Source organism: Phalacrocorax carbo, chromosome 10 (genome assembly GCF_963921805.1).
Source record: "Phalacrocorax carbo chromosome 10, bPhaCar2.1, whole genome shotgun sequence".
Taxonomy (NCBI): Eukaryota; Metazoa; Chordata; class Aves; order Suliformes; family Phalacrocoracidae; genus Phalacrocorax; species Phalacrocorax carbo.
Window position 1 is genome coordinate 13,292,004 of NC_087522.1, and position 18,529 is coordinate 13,310,532.

General features: G+C 38.3%; 1 protein-coding gene across 1 annotated transcript in view; it reads left to right on the forward strand.

Moving 5' to 3' along the window:
• Window positions 1–18,529, forward strand: part of GRIN2A (glutamate ionotropic receptor NMDA type subunit 2A) — a 187,261-nt gene that overhangs the window by 147,008 nt on the left and 21,724 nt on the right. The window contains exon 10 of the mRNA XM_064462129.1: window positions 11,989–12,176. Coding sequence (XP_064318199.1) covers window positions 11,989–12,176 — 188 coding nt within the window. The remainder of the gene's footprint in view (window positions 1–11,988; window positions 12,177–18,529) is intronic.

An 18,529-nucleotide genomic window follows, 5' to 3' on the forward strand; every position in this document is an offset into this window, starting at 1 on the left:
CAAGAAAAGAGATGGTTTAACTGATGCTGTGTTATGGGAACACATTGATGTGAGGACTTTATTTCAGATTCATTGCAAAAAGCTGAGAATATAACTTGTTTCAAGGAAACTGCAGTAATGTGCCCCTTGTGTTCCACAGGCAGGCGGCCCCTTGTTGTACAGCTGCAGGCGCCCTTGCTGTCGTGAGCAGTTTTCAATTTTTATTTGCAGCCACAGCTGTGAATCTGTATTCAAGGATTTTGCTAAAGTTTACTTGGGACTCCATCTGCCTTCCAGTTAAAGATTGCTATGCTTGGTAGTTTATACACATCAAGTTTAATACCTTATTCCCTAGTTGTCTGTGGCATGCTGGGGAAATACGAAGACACTTGGAAAGAATGCCATGGTGATAGCATTTCTGCACTGCTGGAGCCTCAGCAGGTACGGCCTCAGATGCAGTGGATTATCCAATTTGAGCTGTCTCCTGAGAAGATGCTATTGGTCTGCAGGTGTGTCCTGAGCTGCTAGTCGCTTTGATAGGAACATGTGATGATTCTATTCCTCAGCTTTTTTTTTAATGACAAATAAAAATGCTGGAAGAAACACCTGAAAGCATCTAACTGAACAGTGTGGTGGGCATGAGAAATTATTTCCTCCCCACAAGCACACTCTCCCACGTGAAAACAATGTGATTTTTAATATTTTTTAAAAAAATCCAATAGTACTAAGCAGAGAAAGTGCAAGAGAAGACCCTAGAAGGCTCTGATGCCCTTTTAACCCTCAATCTCTAAGTTTATCAGCCTGATTTGGGGTTTTTTTGTGCTTACAGTGCTTAGAAATTGTATTCAATTCACAGTTTTGCACGCTCTGTTATTTGCTGAACAGATATAACCGGTCAAAGGCTGTGCTGGCAGCTTCTGCAGTGTGGCACGGGCATAGCCAGGAGGCAAACATCTCCATTTCTGTCAGCTGGAACACAATTCAGATTGTGCCCAGCAGGTCCTTCTGTTAATTAGGTCTGTCAGCTGAAGTGGTGGTGTGCCTAAAGTAAAAAACAAAACAAACTTGTCTTTTAGGCAGACAGCTGACATCACCACTTGGATGCAAGAAAAATTGTCAATATTTTTTGTAGTATTTTGAATTTATTTTTACAGAAAAATTGTCATCAAAATTCTCATCAAAGGAAAAATCTTTCTAGTGTTTATTCTTTCATGTAAAAAGAGGAGGGAAAGCTATGAGACAAATGACCTGTTTGAGAAAAAATTATATATATTAATTTTTCATAAAAAGCACAAGTTCATCATTCTTGTGGGCAGATAATAACAGCTTGCAACCTGAACTCAAAAAAATGTTCAGCAGACATAAATTTTTAAACTTTTAATCTAGCGGCTCAATATTTTTTGATTCTTTCTGATTGACAACATCTTACAGTATTTGTAATTGAGAATATTCACTCTTTTCTTAGACTTCTAATGTTACAGTATATATAGCAACGTTCTTACCAAATTTTTAAGAAATTAAGGTTGGTGGGCAGCATGAAATGTTGTAATCTGTAATAATTTATTGCTTACAGCCCTCCTGGATTGCCTGTTATGATACATGAAGACAGAAACTGTGCTGGAGACAGCTTTAGCACAAGCACTACTTTATGCAACTGAATTTTAAAATAATTTATCAAATCCTTAATATCCAGCTGCCATTCTAAGAACATGATGTTTCCCTGCTTCCTCATGGTCTACTCGTCAAAACTCTCTGTTCTGAGCCTGCTTGGGCTATGTGTTTTTCACAAGCTTCAAAAACAGGATTGAGAAACAAATACAGCAACTGGAACAACCAATTTTTAGATGGTCAAGTCATTTTTAAAACATCACTGAAACAGCAGCCTGTAGTTGAAGTATGTACTGATCTTAATGGAGAGGGAATGATGTCCTTCTTTTTCAAGGTGTCTTTCGAAGTGTGAAAGCCTTAAAGATCTTTTGGAAAACTCATAATTCACCAGTTTAAACTACTGAATCTGAAACTTGTTTATTCACTTGTGATTGTAAAGATACTTTCCTGAGTTTGCATCTGCTGTTGCTACAACAAAAGTTATAACCTAAGATAGGAATTAGTCTTTTTTTCTGTTAAAGTACTGAGTGATAAATCCAATTTGTATTTCTAAATGTTGTTTCATTGAGAAATTTTTAAGAAAATCACTATTCATATTTTCATCAGATTAATATCTATCTGATATTAATTTAAAATATTTTTGTCAGACCTTGAAAGGGCACATTATTTTGTGTGTGTTCCTTTAAGGGGGTGATAAATCCAAAATGTGAATGCGTGACATAAGATGAAAAATTAATATTTCAGATAATTCACTGTCAATGGTACTTATAACTAATGGTCAGGAATATAAAATAGCTTAGAGGACTGATTTAACTAGCTCCTGGATTGTTCTACTTCCGTACAAAGGCACCCACTAGACGATTTTTCTGGGTATAACTTTTGGACATTTTTGGAGGCTGACGCTTCGAAGCATCCATTTCTGCAGCCGGTCTGAAAGACAAAATAAAACATTTAATAGAGCTATGAGACAGGACCATGGGAACTCCTTAGAAAAAACCGGAACTGAACTTTACTTTTCTCAGTCAAATGAAACCTGAAACCTGAAACCGAGCTAGACCACATCTGAAGCACTAATGAGTTCAGGCAACTTTTGCTGTATATTGTATATGGAGTATCATATTTTATGCCTGCATACTTTCTGCCTCATAGCTGGAGTGGAAATAGAGATGTAAAATACTTTCAGAAATTCTTGTTCTGTAGTACTCTTTAGTGCTGACAAGTTGAAACAGTCACAGCTGTACATCCCTTAAATTTTTTTTCAAGTAAAAGTGAACATTAGTTGGTCACTTCTCTTTACTTTCTTCTCTCTCTCAGTGTCTCTCTCTGTCTTTTCTTTTTGGCACCAGACCTTTGTAGAGTTCAGCAGTGATTGATAGAATATTGCATTTTTGGAGGTAAACTGGTGTAGTTATGCTCTGGATATCAGGTGCTGTGAATACCAAAATTATTGCAAGCTCAGAAAGAAACAGGAGGAGATGGTGGAGGGTGAGTAATTTTGCAGCTGTTAAACATGATGGGGCTTAATACAGCCTGTAGCTCATGAAATATCCATTCATTTGAAGCCAAGAAGATACATTCAGGGGCAATAGCATTCATACACGCCTTGTTTCTTTTATTCCTCCTTAAGCATCTATTGTTTGCTAGTGTCATAGTTTATTGGGATCTAAGTCTAAGCCAGTGAGGATTTACAGCCCATGTATAGGTATTCCTAACTGTATATACCTCTGGGGAAACTTGTAAGGCAAACACTGAACAAAGATCCAAAACTACCTGGGAGAGCAAGATGTTTGCTGTGCTCCAGAATGTCTATCTATCAATTTTGACAGTAAGTACTAAATTATTGTACAAATACACTTTCCTTAAAAAAAAAATCTGAAGAAGCAAATAATGTGAGTAAAGATTTTCTTCCTCCTTCTTCCTTCCTTTTACATTCTGTAAAAAAGAAATCTCTGCTAAACAGTTTGGCCCATTCAGTATTTTCTGTCCGGGTTGACCGGGTTCAGGCAACTTCTGCAATCAATAGCTTCATTTAGTTTGGCATCAGATGGCTGGGGTAACTTAATTTCAATTTACATTATGATTCTTTCTTTTGGACTTCAATCTAATATTCATTTCAGTGTTGATTCTGATATTCATTTTGGTATTGCACTCTGAGGGGAATGATTTTCAATTGATGTTACAGCCGTAGTCACCCAAGCTAGGAACTGGAAAGCAGCTTTGCAACTGGACAACTGCTATTTCTGCCAAAAGACTGCAGAGATATGAAAACATTTAAATTTGCTCTTCCATCCAGGTGCATTTTTCAGAGGACCTGTTCACTAAGGTATCAATTCTGAAATCTAACAGCTTAAAAGAAATGCGTGCCCAGATCAGCATAGTTTTCCTGCTTTTCCTGCTAGTGTTACTGCTAAAGTGAGCAGAGTGTGGAGTTTGGACTATAACGTGCCACCGAGCTGGCAGCACAGAGATGAAGACTTCCTATGGCATTTCCATTTGTGGCAGGATCTTCTGGCATCAGTTTTTCTGATGGCTGGTCTGTGTTTCCCCATTACTTGACACCCTTTCAGGAAATGTAGTTATTCTCACATTCTTGTATTTCTTCCACATGTGTTTAAAAGTCTAAATAGGTAACAGGCTGGGTAGAACTTAATGTGCTGTTCCAGGGGGACTTTCTTGGGGATGTTGGTTCTTACAGGGGTTGAAGATCAGGAAAATACTAATGTTGGTATTTAGAGGGTTAATGGGATCTAAGAAGGCACTCATTGTGATGCCTGGGGAAGCTCATACCTCATTAGTTTCAAGTTATCTATAAACAGAAGCAGACATCATCATGTCCTTTTAAGCTGGGTCACATTTTCAGGATTTTCTTCATGGCCATAGATAAACGTGCTGCCTTTTTATTTTTATTTTTTTTTTAAGAAATTAAAAGCCTGTCTCTCCTGTTCAGCTGATCCATAGCAACTTAGCTTTAGGAAAAATAGTCGTTCATAGTAATTCATTGCTAATTCCTTCACTAAGTACCTGAGCACTCTTCTGATTTTTTTTTAAAGAATGGTTATCTCCCGTGTCTGTATTACCATTTTTTAGGTAATGCAGTTATCTATCTAATGTCTTTAAATATTGCAAAGTACCTGGAAATTAAATGAACAGGTGAAAGTACCTATATCCCATCTAACCTCTCTTCTTTTGAGAAAAGGCTATTCTAAGTTTTAGTATTCATTTGATTTGGGGATGAGATTGGGTGCTTGGTGAAATGTGCTGAATTTATCCTTCATTATGCTATTGTAACTGGGAGGAAACCTTTAATCTAAAAATATATTCCCCCTACTTGACTTTTCAAATTTTGTGTTTTGATCTACTGATGCTTTGCAAGTACTTCATTGCTTGGCTTCTGAGACTTGAAGTGGGACACTATTCCATTGTATAAATTAATCATAAAGGCACACTAAATTTTCCATTATTTTGTTGCTAAGGAAAATGTTACAGGGACTGGGAAGGTGGGTGGACAGAGGGGTGGTGAGAAGGAGCTCCTGGGAGTGAGGAGGGTGAATATGCCTGTTCAGGCAACCACAGCCAAGTGGTGTGGAAGGTTCACAGGGCTTTTCTGGCAGCCTGAGATTGCCCTGACAGGTGAGGTTAAGCCTCCACAATCTCTCACGATGGTGTTAATGTCTGTCAGAGCTTGCTCTGTTGAATTTTGTGTCTACATTTTCTGTGTCAAGACTGAAGTGAGGACAGTTTGAGCTGGAGGAAAGTTGAAGGCTCTACCCTGCTAATGAGTTCAACATTTAACTGGGATAAAGTTTGCTAACCTGCGTTGTTGTGGGGGGGTGGTGGTTAAATTTTCCCCTAATGAATTGGCAATGTCAAAATGTCAGAAATCCCTCCATTGTGTGTGAACTTAAGATCTGCGTGGTGCTATTTGAATATGTGCTGAAAGATAAACTGACTGCTGGTGATGAAGTGCCATCAGATAACCTGAAATCCATTTTAGTCAAAACTGGGTAAAAGAAATCATTGATCCTTCACACTAAAGGTTAAATATCTGCTTCTCTTGCTCCAGCAATATCAAAGTGTCATCTTAGAGCATTTGTCATTGAAGCCTCGCCTTCAGAGCAGCCTTCTTTCCCTTTGATTGCAGCATCATTCCACAGTGACCTTTTGGCATTAGATCCCCTGGACATAACTTTATAGATGAACAAATGATGTTGTGTCTCTCATTGTGTACTCTTGACATACTTTCTTTTATCCCTTCTGTGGATAAAGAAGGAATAAAATGTAAATAATTGAATGTGTAATACACCTGTAAAGCTGTAATGTAGATCCATCATATTTTAAAGCTGGTATTTTTGCACTTGCTGTGTTCCCAACAACGGTATTGATGGTCTCTAAAATATATGCTTATGTTTAAGCCAACCTTAAGTGGATACCAATTTTTTGCCTAATATCAAATTATAAATGCTACTTTAAGGGTCATGTGAAACGTCTATTCTGCAGCCTCTGCAATTATTTTTAAAAGCAAGAATGCTGAAAAGTAGTGACATTTTTTCAGAATGTTTTGAAAATGAGCTGTGTCTCTCCAAAGTTATGTTTAGGAGACAAAACTTTAAAAGGTAAAAGTGCTCTTGATGATGGGGGAGGGCAAAGGTTCTGTTAAAAGTATTGTTTGAGGATTCACTGACTTGCAATCTGATATTTGTAATAAGACAGTAATTTTAAATATTCTGCTTTCAAAAGACATGACTGGACCCTTAGTAAACAAGTATGATGCTTGCTATGTATTATCTTTGCAGTCTCTTTTGCATTTATTTACAACCAAATTTGAGGAGTAATACCTCTTAGTTCTTTAAGTCACCGAGGTAAATTTCAAAAATAGATATGATTTCATTAACTATCTTTCCTCAGAATAAAATTTCTATAATTTATAATGAAAAAATTATTCTTAAATCTGTAATTGACCTTCAATTTTTCAGAACAAGCCCCAGAAGGTGCATATTTGAGTTAAAAGGTCCGCTTCATGAAAAATAATGTAGAAAAGTAATTGTGATACAGCTGTTTACAGCAAAATCCAGTGCAAGCAAATTGCTCTGATGGTGCACATCATAGATTACATGCATTCTGGTTTTGTGTGAGTCAAATCTGTGTTAGTAATAATAAACATCTTTTGTTTGGCTATGAAGAAAACATATTTGGGGTGTTAGAAAACGTAAAGAAACGAGAGTGAGAAAAATTGATTCTGAAGTTAATGTCCTGGATCTGACAGATCAACACTGCACTGAATGGTACCCACTTTAGCACGAAATTAATTCTGCTGTAGCTATTGTACGTTTGGATTTACTGCAGTAGTTGAAAACTAGAAAGTGACTTCAGTCATGCTTCAGTTTCTCTGATCCTCAATGGAAACACAATATTATTTGTTCCATAGACTCCAGTGCTTGACAGTAAAATAGAAGAATGTGAATAAACAGGACTGCGTTAAAGCATCCCTCTCATTTTCTGAATACTATGACACAGGTCATAACAGGACACAAAGTAACTGAACGAGATTGATTTCTAGTGTGCTGGGTTGCTGTTTATGTCTCCAGAACTACGGAGAGGATTGCTGTTGTAGATTTTTTTCCTCTTGTTCCATCAAACAAAATTGCTGAAAGATCAGGTAGTTGGTTAAGGAAGCAAAGTAACATTTTCCAAGAAAGCTATACCTCTGTTGTTGAGGAATAAGCTATGACTAATAAAGGAGCATTTTCCTAATCCTGCTTTTCAATTTTCATTATAGGAATTTGATGAAAAGTATGTGCCAATAATAAAGAAGGGGAAAATTACACGAAGCGTTTTCAGCTTGGCTGAAATTACTTTCTGTACCTTTTCCTCTAATTTTCTTTACACAGGCATTTTTGAATGCATACAGCGACTCTTTAGAGAATAGGTTTTTGCAATAGCTATTCTGATTTTTCATCTCTTATACTTCTTGGTGACTCATAAATGTTTAGGTACAAGACTGTCCACATTTGTTTTTCACAGATCTCCCGCTTCAAGTTATCACATTCGGTAATGTTCTTTGGGGAATTTTTAGAAATATTCCAATTTATAATTTATAATTTAAATTTATAATTTATATAAATTTATAGCATAGGATGTTCTCCTATGCTCTGTGAGCTAAAATTCTGCCCATCCTCTTTCCTTTTTGGGCTTGCTAGGTAATGAAGAACATTTTCCTTTGTAGTCTCTCTTATATAAATATTCCAGAATGTGTATTTTCTCTCCTACCCAGGATTATTGCAGTAGTTCTGAGGAAGTTTACAAACCTGCCAGTTGCTCAGATGAGTCATAACACTGTAGTCCTTTTCCTCTGCATTCATTAAAGATGCCTGACATGTTCGGCTCGTTCACGGCAGTTATAAATTTTGTTTCTTGCTGCATTCCATTTTTGATAGTTCTCTTTCACCTTTCTGATAATTCTTAGCAGTTTATTTAAACCTACACAATGTGACAAAGCTTTTCTCCCCCTGAAGTGGCTGCACTGAAATGACAAGTTAATTGATTCATTTTTACATGACTAAGGTTTGCAAGAGGCTTTGAGCCTTTCTTGATGTGGGAATGCTGTACTTGGTGTGTGTAAGCTGTTTTACAGTGAATGTGTAACTTAAATAGCAGAGTGGTCAGTGCTCAGTCCAATACAAAGCTTCTCAGCTGTGTAGAATGGTTGAATTTTGCTGCCACAGAACAAAGAACCTGGGCCTTGCCAGTCCGTCTGTAGAAAAAGAAGAGAAAGAAGAAAAGGGTGAGCGGGAGCATGGATCCAGGCTTGCCGCTCCTGCCTCGAGAATGACAGAACAAGGATGGGCTAGTGCGTTTAGCAATCACTGCCGTGCATGCAGCCTGGCTTTTCTATCAGTGCCAAGAAAACAGCAGATGTGGCTTTCCCCACGTAGACATAGCAGGAAGGAAAGTCCTCTGTGGCCCCAGCAGCCTGCTGCCCTGTGCAGATGTCTGCTTTGTCTGCTTCCAGAGCTTATGCTCACTGCTATCTTTGCAAACAACTCGGAAAGGGTCAAATCTTTGGACTTGCCCAGATTTTGCTGTCTCAGTTTTTGGAAACTCTTTTTGAGGAATATTCAAAGTTTTCTGAAAGTTCTTAAAAATTCAGAGTGTCAGGAAATTCACCTCCCAGTGATGGAAGAGATGGGTGCCCTATATCTGAGAGCTTCAGTCGTGGCTTGTTACTCCCTGCCCACACTGCAGGGGTACATCATGTTCTGAAACTTCGCTTTGCAAGGAGTAGTACTTCTGTAATCAGTACATGATGAAGAGATAATTAAGCCTTAAGAGATTATGCAATTTATGTTGGAAATGGAGAAAATATATTCTGAATATGAGTTTTTATTTGTAGACAGCAAGACTTTTTCAGGGCAGTCAACGTTTTGATTTACAGTTCAGACATTGGGCAGCAACTGATAGCAGAACCTTTCAGCACTCAGCATCTGTCAGGAAAATATCTCGTGTTTTTAAATTTATTTGTGTAATGAGTTTTATTGTGACTTTGTAGTAGTAGTACAGAGCAAACCCTCAAATAAAGCCTTCTGCGTCTTCAGAAACTGCTTTCCTTGTGCGTACCCACTGCAGCTGATGCCAGACTCTCTGGGAAGCCAGGGAAGTGGGTCCAGAGCAAGTTAAACTTTGATAGTGCCTTGTCTTTCTGTCCCAAGATTTTACTACCCTGCTCAATAACTATGGAGGCAAGCTGCATATGAACAGCATGATTTCTCAGGTAGCACAAGGCTTTTGCACTGGAGCCTTTAACAAAGATATATTTTCTTCTCTATTTCTGACTGTGTCTGTTTTGACAGAAGAATAGCTGACTCTCTATTTTCTCTGTGTTTACCTGCATGTGTTTTATATGCTTACATTGAAAAACTATAAAGTTTTCCATTTCAATGGAATTCATTCTATCCCAGAATAAACAGATGATAAATTCTAAAATGTATTTTAAGTCAGATTGGCTGGTTGCAGCAGTGTCTGTACGCACAGAGAGAAGCATTACCTTCCAGTTCCTTGCCTGAGCCACAGGCACCCACTGAGAAGGGGAAGTATCCTTCCCTCCCACAAAGATAGCTGCGGAGGTCTGAAAGCATGAGATTGGATTGTATTGATTTTCGTAATTGTTTGCTGTAGATCAGAAATGTTACAGGTATCTTGAGGGTACGGCAAGCAGTTCTCTTTTCTTCCCTTGTGTTCCTACCCAAAGGATGTGAATTTTTGTTCTCTCTCTCTACACAAACCAAATATTGTCTCCAAAGTGCTGGATCTAAGCACATTGTTTTGAAAACTCTCTGGTCTTGCATTGAAGACTGCAGGCTTGGGCAGTACCCCAACACCGTCTTGGCTATTTCCAGTTGAGTTACCCTCAGTGCTAGGTAGTCATCCATATCTTATTTCCAGATTGAGTTTTCGACACATCACCTACCAGTTGTTTAGCAATTATTTTCTCTGTGTGAAATTACCAACTTGAAGGAGAGATTCAGACTTTTAGCATTGGTGAAGTTAAACTAACCTTTAAGCTGAGGATTGCACCAATTGAATTTTCTGGAAGAGTGAAAGAACAAAGGAAATGATGGCCCAGCTATTCCTTTAGTGGTTGCATAGTCCACCTGTACTTCCTTTAACTACTTCACTAAATTCCAGATTGATGACTCGAATGGTGACTGTTGGGTTAACAGTAAGTAGTAACAGGAACTTCACTGTTTCATGACAGCAGACTAAATCCAACAACCTCATTCTCTCCTAGTATTTCTCCTGGTTTATTGTGAAGTGGCGCTGCAAAATACTCTTATCCATATTTTTGCTATCTGTTCTAGAGTTCTGCAAAAGTTAGGGTTCTATATGAATCTGTTGATTGATTATTTAAGAACAAACATTGAATTATGTCATGCATGAAAGTATTTTTTTTCTGTTGGTAGCCAAAACCTAGGTCTTTCTCTGTTTTGTGGATATGAATGAAAAGCTTTATTAACATAAACTGATTTAAGCTACTGGCAAGAGTAATTCCAAAATTTCAACAGCAACAGAATTCACAACTGGTCCACAGTGATAAAATGTAATTGAAGTTGATGCTCTTGTACCTGTTTGTGCCACAATTACTTTATTTTTATAATTCCCTTTCTATGAAGACAGGCCCCAACTGTTTATGAGCAGTATTTTGCCAGCCTCTGTCATTTGCATCCTGTCAGAAAATTTTAGCAGTGCTCCACAGTAATGCATTGTGGATCTTCAAAGACACAGCAGGCAGTGCCGGCAGTGCCTGGGAGCTGCAGTACCAGTGAGGGTGGCAGGGTGAAGACTCCTCTTACACCAACCGGTTGAAGCCGCTGTGTCCTCCCCATTCTCTCACTCCTATTGGATGGGCAAAGATATATTAGTTTCAGTGCATCATTTAGGTGGGGTTTGGGCTGAGATGATAGTTTTTTCCTCTTGCCTGTGTATTCTGCTCACAAGTGATTGTCCTTCCAAATGGCGTCCTCGTGTATATGCACTTTTACTGGCTTCATTTGTGAAATATCCGTGCACCTGTCTCTTCTAACTCTTGCTTTACAGTGCTTCTTAAAAATTATCCCTGAAGGACACCGCCTCTTCTCCTTCCCTTACTGATTTTGTTTTCCTCTGTTTTGTTGTGTTCCCTGTATACCTTAGAGAATTCTAACATTTTTAGGTAGATGGGATGAGAGGCTTGAACTTTCCACAATAAGTTCCTCTATTCCAGCTGTGGTCCAGGTACACAAATAATATGTTTGGAACTGCAAATCATAAAGAAATTTGTTCTATCATTTTTAAGCAGGATTTAGATAGCTATAGCAGATACGCTCCAGTACCTTCCTCTGTCTTAGCAAGGACTTAACCTCTACCGTCATTGTTTATTTTTGGGAAGAGACATAAGAGTCTCTTTTCTCTGAGAAACAGAGTCTCTGTTGAGAAAACTGGTGAAGTCACGTTTTTAGGTCTTATTCAGTATTTTAAATAAACTGATTGGTTATTGCTGTTTCAATTCTAAGTTCTCTATTGCCATTTGTGTTGGTTTTGGAGATCATTTTGCATCTCAAGGTATTTATTATCCATTCTGAAAGCAAAGATACAAAGATAACAGGGTAAGACATTTTGTAGCTTGGTTTCTCCTCAGTATTTTTTAACAGCATCCCTTAAAATAGAAATGCAAAACTATGTGTCCTACTTTCCCCTCACTAAAATAGATGCCTTTTGTTAATTTTAGATACAGCAGAGCAGGATATGTAATTAATGATATCAAAGAATCCTTAGGATATTCAACAGGGTCCTAACATCAAGGACAAAAGAAGCCTGAGAACAGCTGTCCCTAATGATTTGGTTTGTAAATGTTTTCTTTTATTTCAGGAAGTTGGATGCTTTCATCTATGATGCAGCGGTGCTGAATTACAAGGCTGGAAGAGATGAAGGCTGCAAACTTGTCACAATAGGGAGTGGATACATCTTTGCCACTACAGGCTATGGAATAGCGCTTCAGAAAGGATCACCTTGGAAGAGACAAATTGATCTAGCCCTCCTTCAGTTTGTTGGAGATGGTAGGGACCAGTCTTTTTTCCTTTCTTTTCTTTCTCTATGTATGCACAGCTAATTCAGTTTTATGAGCTCCGAATCTTTTACTACTGTTCTTGTACAGACTTCAAAAAAACCAAGCAAATGCAAAACAAATGAGTAAAATTGTTTCTCAGTGCTGAGGCAGGAATTCTCTTCCAGTCTGTTCTAACTCACCTCACCGCCAAGGACATTTGCATCTATTTTCCGAAAGCGATTTCATGTACATAACAAAGAAACATCTGCCTCAGTGTTAGCATTTCTAAATTTTTTTTCCTTTGAGCAATTCCTGAGGAATTTTTACTTGGTAGATGAGTTATCTTTCAGCATGACTGTTTTGCTGTTTAAAAGTGTTTAGCTCAGTTCTGAACTGGTGTGAGTGATCCCTAATCTAGGATGGATTAATATAAACTTCTGGTAAAATAATTTTTATGGAATTGAAGTAGGGTGACTGGTTTTATTGGATTTCAAACAGCTATTTGTCATTCTAATACAAAAATAGAGGAATTGTAGGTCGCACTTCTGCCCTGCAGAAGCAGAAAACTTACTGCACATCTTTGATATATTTGTAGACAGTAATAATGACTCATTCTCCACATAGGGCTCGAACTACATTTTGATTGTAGAAATGTTTCTTTACCACAGTGAAACTTCAAGCCTTTCACATGTGCATGCAAATAAAAATATGGTGGTTAAAAAAAAGTGTGTGTTATGACTGACTAAAATCCTCCATCAGATTGGAATATGGTGTGTGTTACATAATCATTTTGATATACTAGTGTCATCGTTATTTAGCTGTCGGATTAGAGAGGCTTATGAAAGAAACATTGCTTACTCCTGCTAAGAAAAGAATATATGCCCCATAATAGCTAGGTTCCAAGCAATTACATATTCTTGTTTTAAACAGTTGCAATTACTTGGCTAAAAACTTTGCTTTATTTTTCTGTTTGTGAATATTTTGTAAATAGAATATTTTTCTATTTGTGTAGTACTGTTAGAAAGTGTTAGGTGCTGTAGTTCTGACACATTTTTACATGAGGAATTTGAACAAGAGATATTGAATTATTTGTCCCATACTAAAGAAGAAAATATTTCTGTAGCCTGAAGGAGGATCTAGGGTGTCTTTCTCAGCTGTGGGCTAACCCCTAATGTTGCCACAGCATTGCTGAGGTTTTCATTCTTTCACCTTGCATTTTCTTCATGCTTACTCTTTCTTCATTTTTGATACTTCTCATCCAACAAAAAGAAATGAAATCACAGGGGAAGAAAATAAATTAAATGGAAGGGAAAGTGACTGAAGTTATTAAAGAAAAAGCTTGTCAAAATACAAAAAAGCTTTTTGTCTCTGAATATGAGGGAGAAAACAAAATGGATGGGAGTTAAAAGGCAAAAATCTTATCACGTATTTATGCTTTGACCTATGGATTTACGTAGCATATGAATGCTTACATCTTTAACCCATTTTTAGTAGATGAAAATAATACAAATGTGTTGTCTATGAAACTCAGTATTAAAACTTCCATATGAATAATTTATTGAATTGCCGTAGATACAGATGGCACCCCGGTGAATGAAACCTTGTCATAAAATGTCTGCTCCCATGTTCCTCTTGTTCAGATATTACTTCAGAAAATGAGCAAAAGTTCTGAATGAACAAACCATGGGGGTTGTGAATGCGTTTATGGCATTATTTCAGTACCTTTAGAAGGTACGCTGAACAATCCTTGAACGCTAAAATGTTAATTTTCTCTTGTAAAGGATCCTAAATTTGTTCAGAAAACGTTGTGCACACTATTGAAAAGAATAACAGTTGGAAATATATGATGTGTGGAGGTTGTTGTAGGTATGTTTTCGTTAGTCCTAGAAATGTTTGCTACCTTGTCTCACTTCATTGTGTCACAGGTTTAGATTATAATTTTCAGGACAAAAAAACCCAAACCAAACCAAACCAAAAACCCCCGAACCAAATAAATGGGGGGAAAAAGAAAATGAAAAAAAGCCCAACTAAAAATCCCCTAAGAATGATATTGAGCTTGAAGTTTCTTCTACTGATTTATAAAGTACATTGCAAGTGAACTGGAAAAAAACACCAAGAAATTACACGCAAAGAGTGATTGCCTGGAACTAGCATGACCTGATTTTGTAATCTATGTCTAACTTCAGTGGTTCGATAAGTAATATTTTCAGCTATGAGCTTACATAACTCTGTTTTGGTGAATTAGAAGTGATGAACCCAGAGTTCACACCAACATCACTTTGCTCTATTGCTAAAAATCTCTTTGAAGTTATCCAGACTAAAAAGCAAGTATGGTTGGGGGAAAGTTTCATCTTAAAATTATACTCCTGGGAAAGCCTCAGTGGAGTCTGAATGAGGTTGTTTAAGTAAACAGACAACATGGATGAAGGCAGAAATACTTCTCTCACATGCATAACCTCTGCAGAATTTATTATTCTCTAAGACTAAGCCTATAAAACAGCAAAGTGCCTAGTAGTATTGAATTATTATTCAGTATATGTAATAGAACATTCATCACAGTATGGAATAATTTCAGTGAATTATTATAAATCTAATGAGTTTTATAACTGTAAGAAAAAAAAACCCTAATGAGATGAACAAGCACAATTACTGGATATGAATGTTATGTTAGTGAGAAGAGAATGTTTTGGATGATACTAGATATTTGGATAAGAGCAGTGATTTGTTTAAAAGTATATCTGATTGCACCTACAAAAAACCATGATCTCATTTCTCTTTTACCTTTACACAGTACTGAGACAGCCTTTTGAGATGTCTTTTAAAGCTTTCAGTTTCCTCTGTATGTGTCTGTCTTCTGTGATTTTTCTCATTCGATTTTTCCTTGCTTCTTCTATGTCATTCCCCTATACAAGCCAGTTCACTTACACATTGAAATGAAATTTTTGCACAGTTTTTCACTCTTCCTTGATGATATAAACTGAAGTATTAAGGTCTTGTTAATGCAGGAGCATCTTTTCATACTTTCCAGAGCACGATGCTTTTTCTGCATTAAAGTCAATGCTTTGAACTGTGGTTTTTTTTCTCATTGGCACTGGAAAAAAATTAAGGTAAACACAGAAGAATGTAGGTTTGTGTTAAAGATAACTTTAAGCTTAGAATAGATGGTTTATACGTATCTACATGAGTAATGTTCTGATCCTGAGGATAGTTCTAATGGGTAGAAAAGTGATACTGACAATTAAAAATTAATTAATTTCTGGCTTTGTACATCTTACTATCTGTATATCACATCTCATTATCTGCAAAAACTTCCAGCTGATGATTAGCATCTGCAATTTTCTTTAAATTATTTGGTCATCAGGGTAGTTCTCTAAAGCATGGTGGTGGCTGTGCTTTTTTTTTGGCTTGCTGTGGTCACAAGATGGAACTGTCATTTGTTTTCAACAGAGAAATAAAAATATTTCTACTAAGATACGGGAGACTATTTCACTATCTTCTGTTGAGAAATAGAAGCACCCAGGAGCTCAAAAACAACTAAAATTTTATGGCTGCTAAGAAGCAGCACCATCGTTTTGTTTGGATCATCTGCCCACAGCCACAAGAATGTGTCAGAACAGAAGTTTGTGCACTGAAGAATTGCATGATATGGGCTTTGATTTCTTTTATAAACCTCTGTAAAGAGCAGCTGGGCAGGCTGACATACCCAGAATCCAGCATGTTACCCCAGCAGCTGTCAACTGCTTTTCTGTGCGAGCTTGCCATTTACCAGGTGCAGTAAAGGCTCAGGCGCACAGCCGGACTGATTTAGCAAGTCTGTAACTGCTGGACTGCAACACTTGTGAAGGCACCCGTGTTCCTCCAGCCTTCAGTACTAGGAATTTATGGCAACCTGTCTGAAGGCCCAGATATTGCTAATAATCCTCTGGCTTGGGCTGCCTCGTTCCATTTAGAGTGGTACTTTCCTAAAAATATCCTGGAAAGTAGTTTGAAAGACATTGTTTCGAAGCCTATAGCATCACGTCTTTGGGATTTGGAGTAGAATCACTGGCGCCTAGTAGATGAGGAGAATTTCTTTCTCCTTTCTCTTTCTTCCTCCTCCCCTCCTCCCCCCTTTGTGAACAAATGAGATTATTGAACTGCAAATGACAAAGCTGCTTTGGGATTAAGAGAGTAAGGGCTTCAAAGTGCGCATGGGATGCAGAGAAACACAGCATGGATCCTTTAGCTGTAGGGGATGCAGCAGAAATAGAGGGATAAAAGATGCATGACAGCAGAAACAGATGGAAATGAGGAAGAGAAAAATGCTGGTTAAAGAGAGCAAATTGGGGGAGGAGTGGGAGAATATCAGCCAGTGGGCCAGATTAAGCATCTGAGGTAGACTCTTGTGAAGCATTTGTAACGTATTGTGCTACCTGCAGGTTACAAGCTCAGTTCAAATGAAGGTCTGGGAAGAGATCTCCAGGAAAAGAGGGGCAGATGGTATAGCTGTACTAAGCCCTTAACCCTTAAAGCTGCAACATCTGAAGCAATTAGAGACACAGAGATGTAAAGAAGAAAACTGGTTTAGGTTGAGTTTCCACAGAGAGTCTGTTATCCTTTTCCTAATAACTTTCAGTTCTGGTTAATCTTTATGTGCTTTTAGGACAGCTTAGTACACTAAGAATTATTTTCCTGGGTGGATAATTGCTTCCCAGTCCTTAGGGGTAATAGGTAACTGTGGAAAAGAGATTTGCCCCCTTATATCTGGAAGAGGAAAGCTCTTTGCTGTTTTTTTCATATTTTAGCATAAGCCTTCCAAATCGCTGTCTAGCTATAAGGAAGCGTAGCAGTGTGACTCACACTGGCTGTTAAAGACCAAGAAGGAAATACATATGTGATTATAAGGACATATTTTCTGTGCGTGCTTCTCAGGCAGAACACACCCACAGTCCCAGTGATTCTGTGTTTATATATTTAGTGTCCTCCTTAAGCAGTGGGTGGAACAAATGTGACTGGAGAGTGTGAGTGTATAAGTGGAGGGTGTTTGTGTAGCTGAACAAGAGTTAGAGGGATGGTAATATTGAAAGTTGTGCTTAGCAGTTCTGTTAATTCATCCTTAACTAATGGGGACATGGCAGAGTGCAGTCATTAGCTCACAATAAGTTTATTGCTGTCAGTCTTCTGTGTTCCTTTTGCTATTTTTACAGGGGGGAAACACCTCGGAAAATAAGAGTAAGAGAGAGTGTTTTGGGGGATTCAGACTGAATTCAAAAAGTTGCTGTGCTTATATAATCTCTTCTGTGAAACATGCTGTTACGGATCATATAACTAGGTCAAATTGAAATTGGTGAGCTTATTGAACCAAATGCACACCAACCCATTTGGCTTCTGACTCCGCTCTTCAGGGTAAAGACCCTCTTATGTTAGGCTCTCCAAGTGATGGGATGCTGCTACCTTTCCCCTCCATCACTTAGTGGGAGTTCTCACCAGAGTAAGTGTGAAACCCTCTGCCCCTAAATTTGAAAACTGCTGTTTGTCCAGTCTGAATAAGCAGATGATCCTGCTGCTGCAGCTGCAGTCTTTTGAAGATGATGCCCTACCTCTGACCAATGTGGAAGTATAAGTTTAACCCTTTTATTCAAGATCTACAGTTGGTATATGCCAGGTTTTTTTTTACTTGCATGCTGGCTCCTCAGGCTGACTGTCAGGTTAGTGCTTTGCACATGAGTCACCACCCCCCTTATACTGTCAATACCAGCCTGTTTCTTTCTGCACCTTCTGCTCTGTCGCATGCACTGTGATGTCCTGCTGGGGTGGCCTCCTCCTGGCCTGCACCTTATACAAGTCTAGGGGATGTGCTGACGCTAGAGATCTGTTGTACTTAACAATAAAACAACAAAGATGATGGGCTGCAGCTCAGCTTTCTCCACTTGGACAGAGCATCCTTTCCTTTCTTGCCCTAGGCTTGCTCGTGCAGAATATGCAGACTACACTTAGATAGGGATGGCTGTAGTGTGTGAAGCAACACAATATAGGGGAGAATTAATTTTTCTGGACAGCTCTCATTCATGCAAGGCAATGTTTTTTGGAGTCAGAGGAGGGTGACTTCCCGTGCAGTTGCAGCTGCCTGATACGCCTGCTGCAGGACCTGGCGTTGGTGCAGGCGTATCCAGCACTGGGGGTTTCCACAGCTCAGGTGGTTGCAAGTGCCTGAGTTCAATGGATCTCACTGTGTAAAACCAAACTTTCACCCACGCTCAAGACAGCAGTAGCCAATTTTAGAAATGCCGCTGCCAGAGAAATCCCCATTAGATTATTTTTTCTTTGGTTTTAGGTTTGCTGTTTCTTTTGTGTTCTGTTGGCACCTCAGTGCCAGGTTGTGGT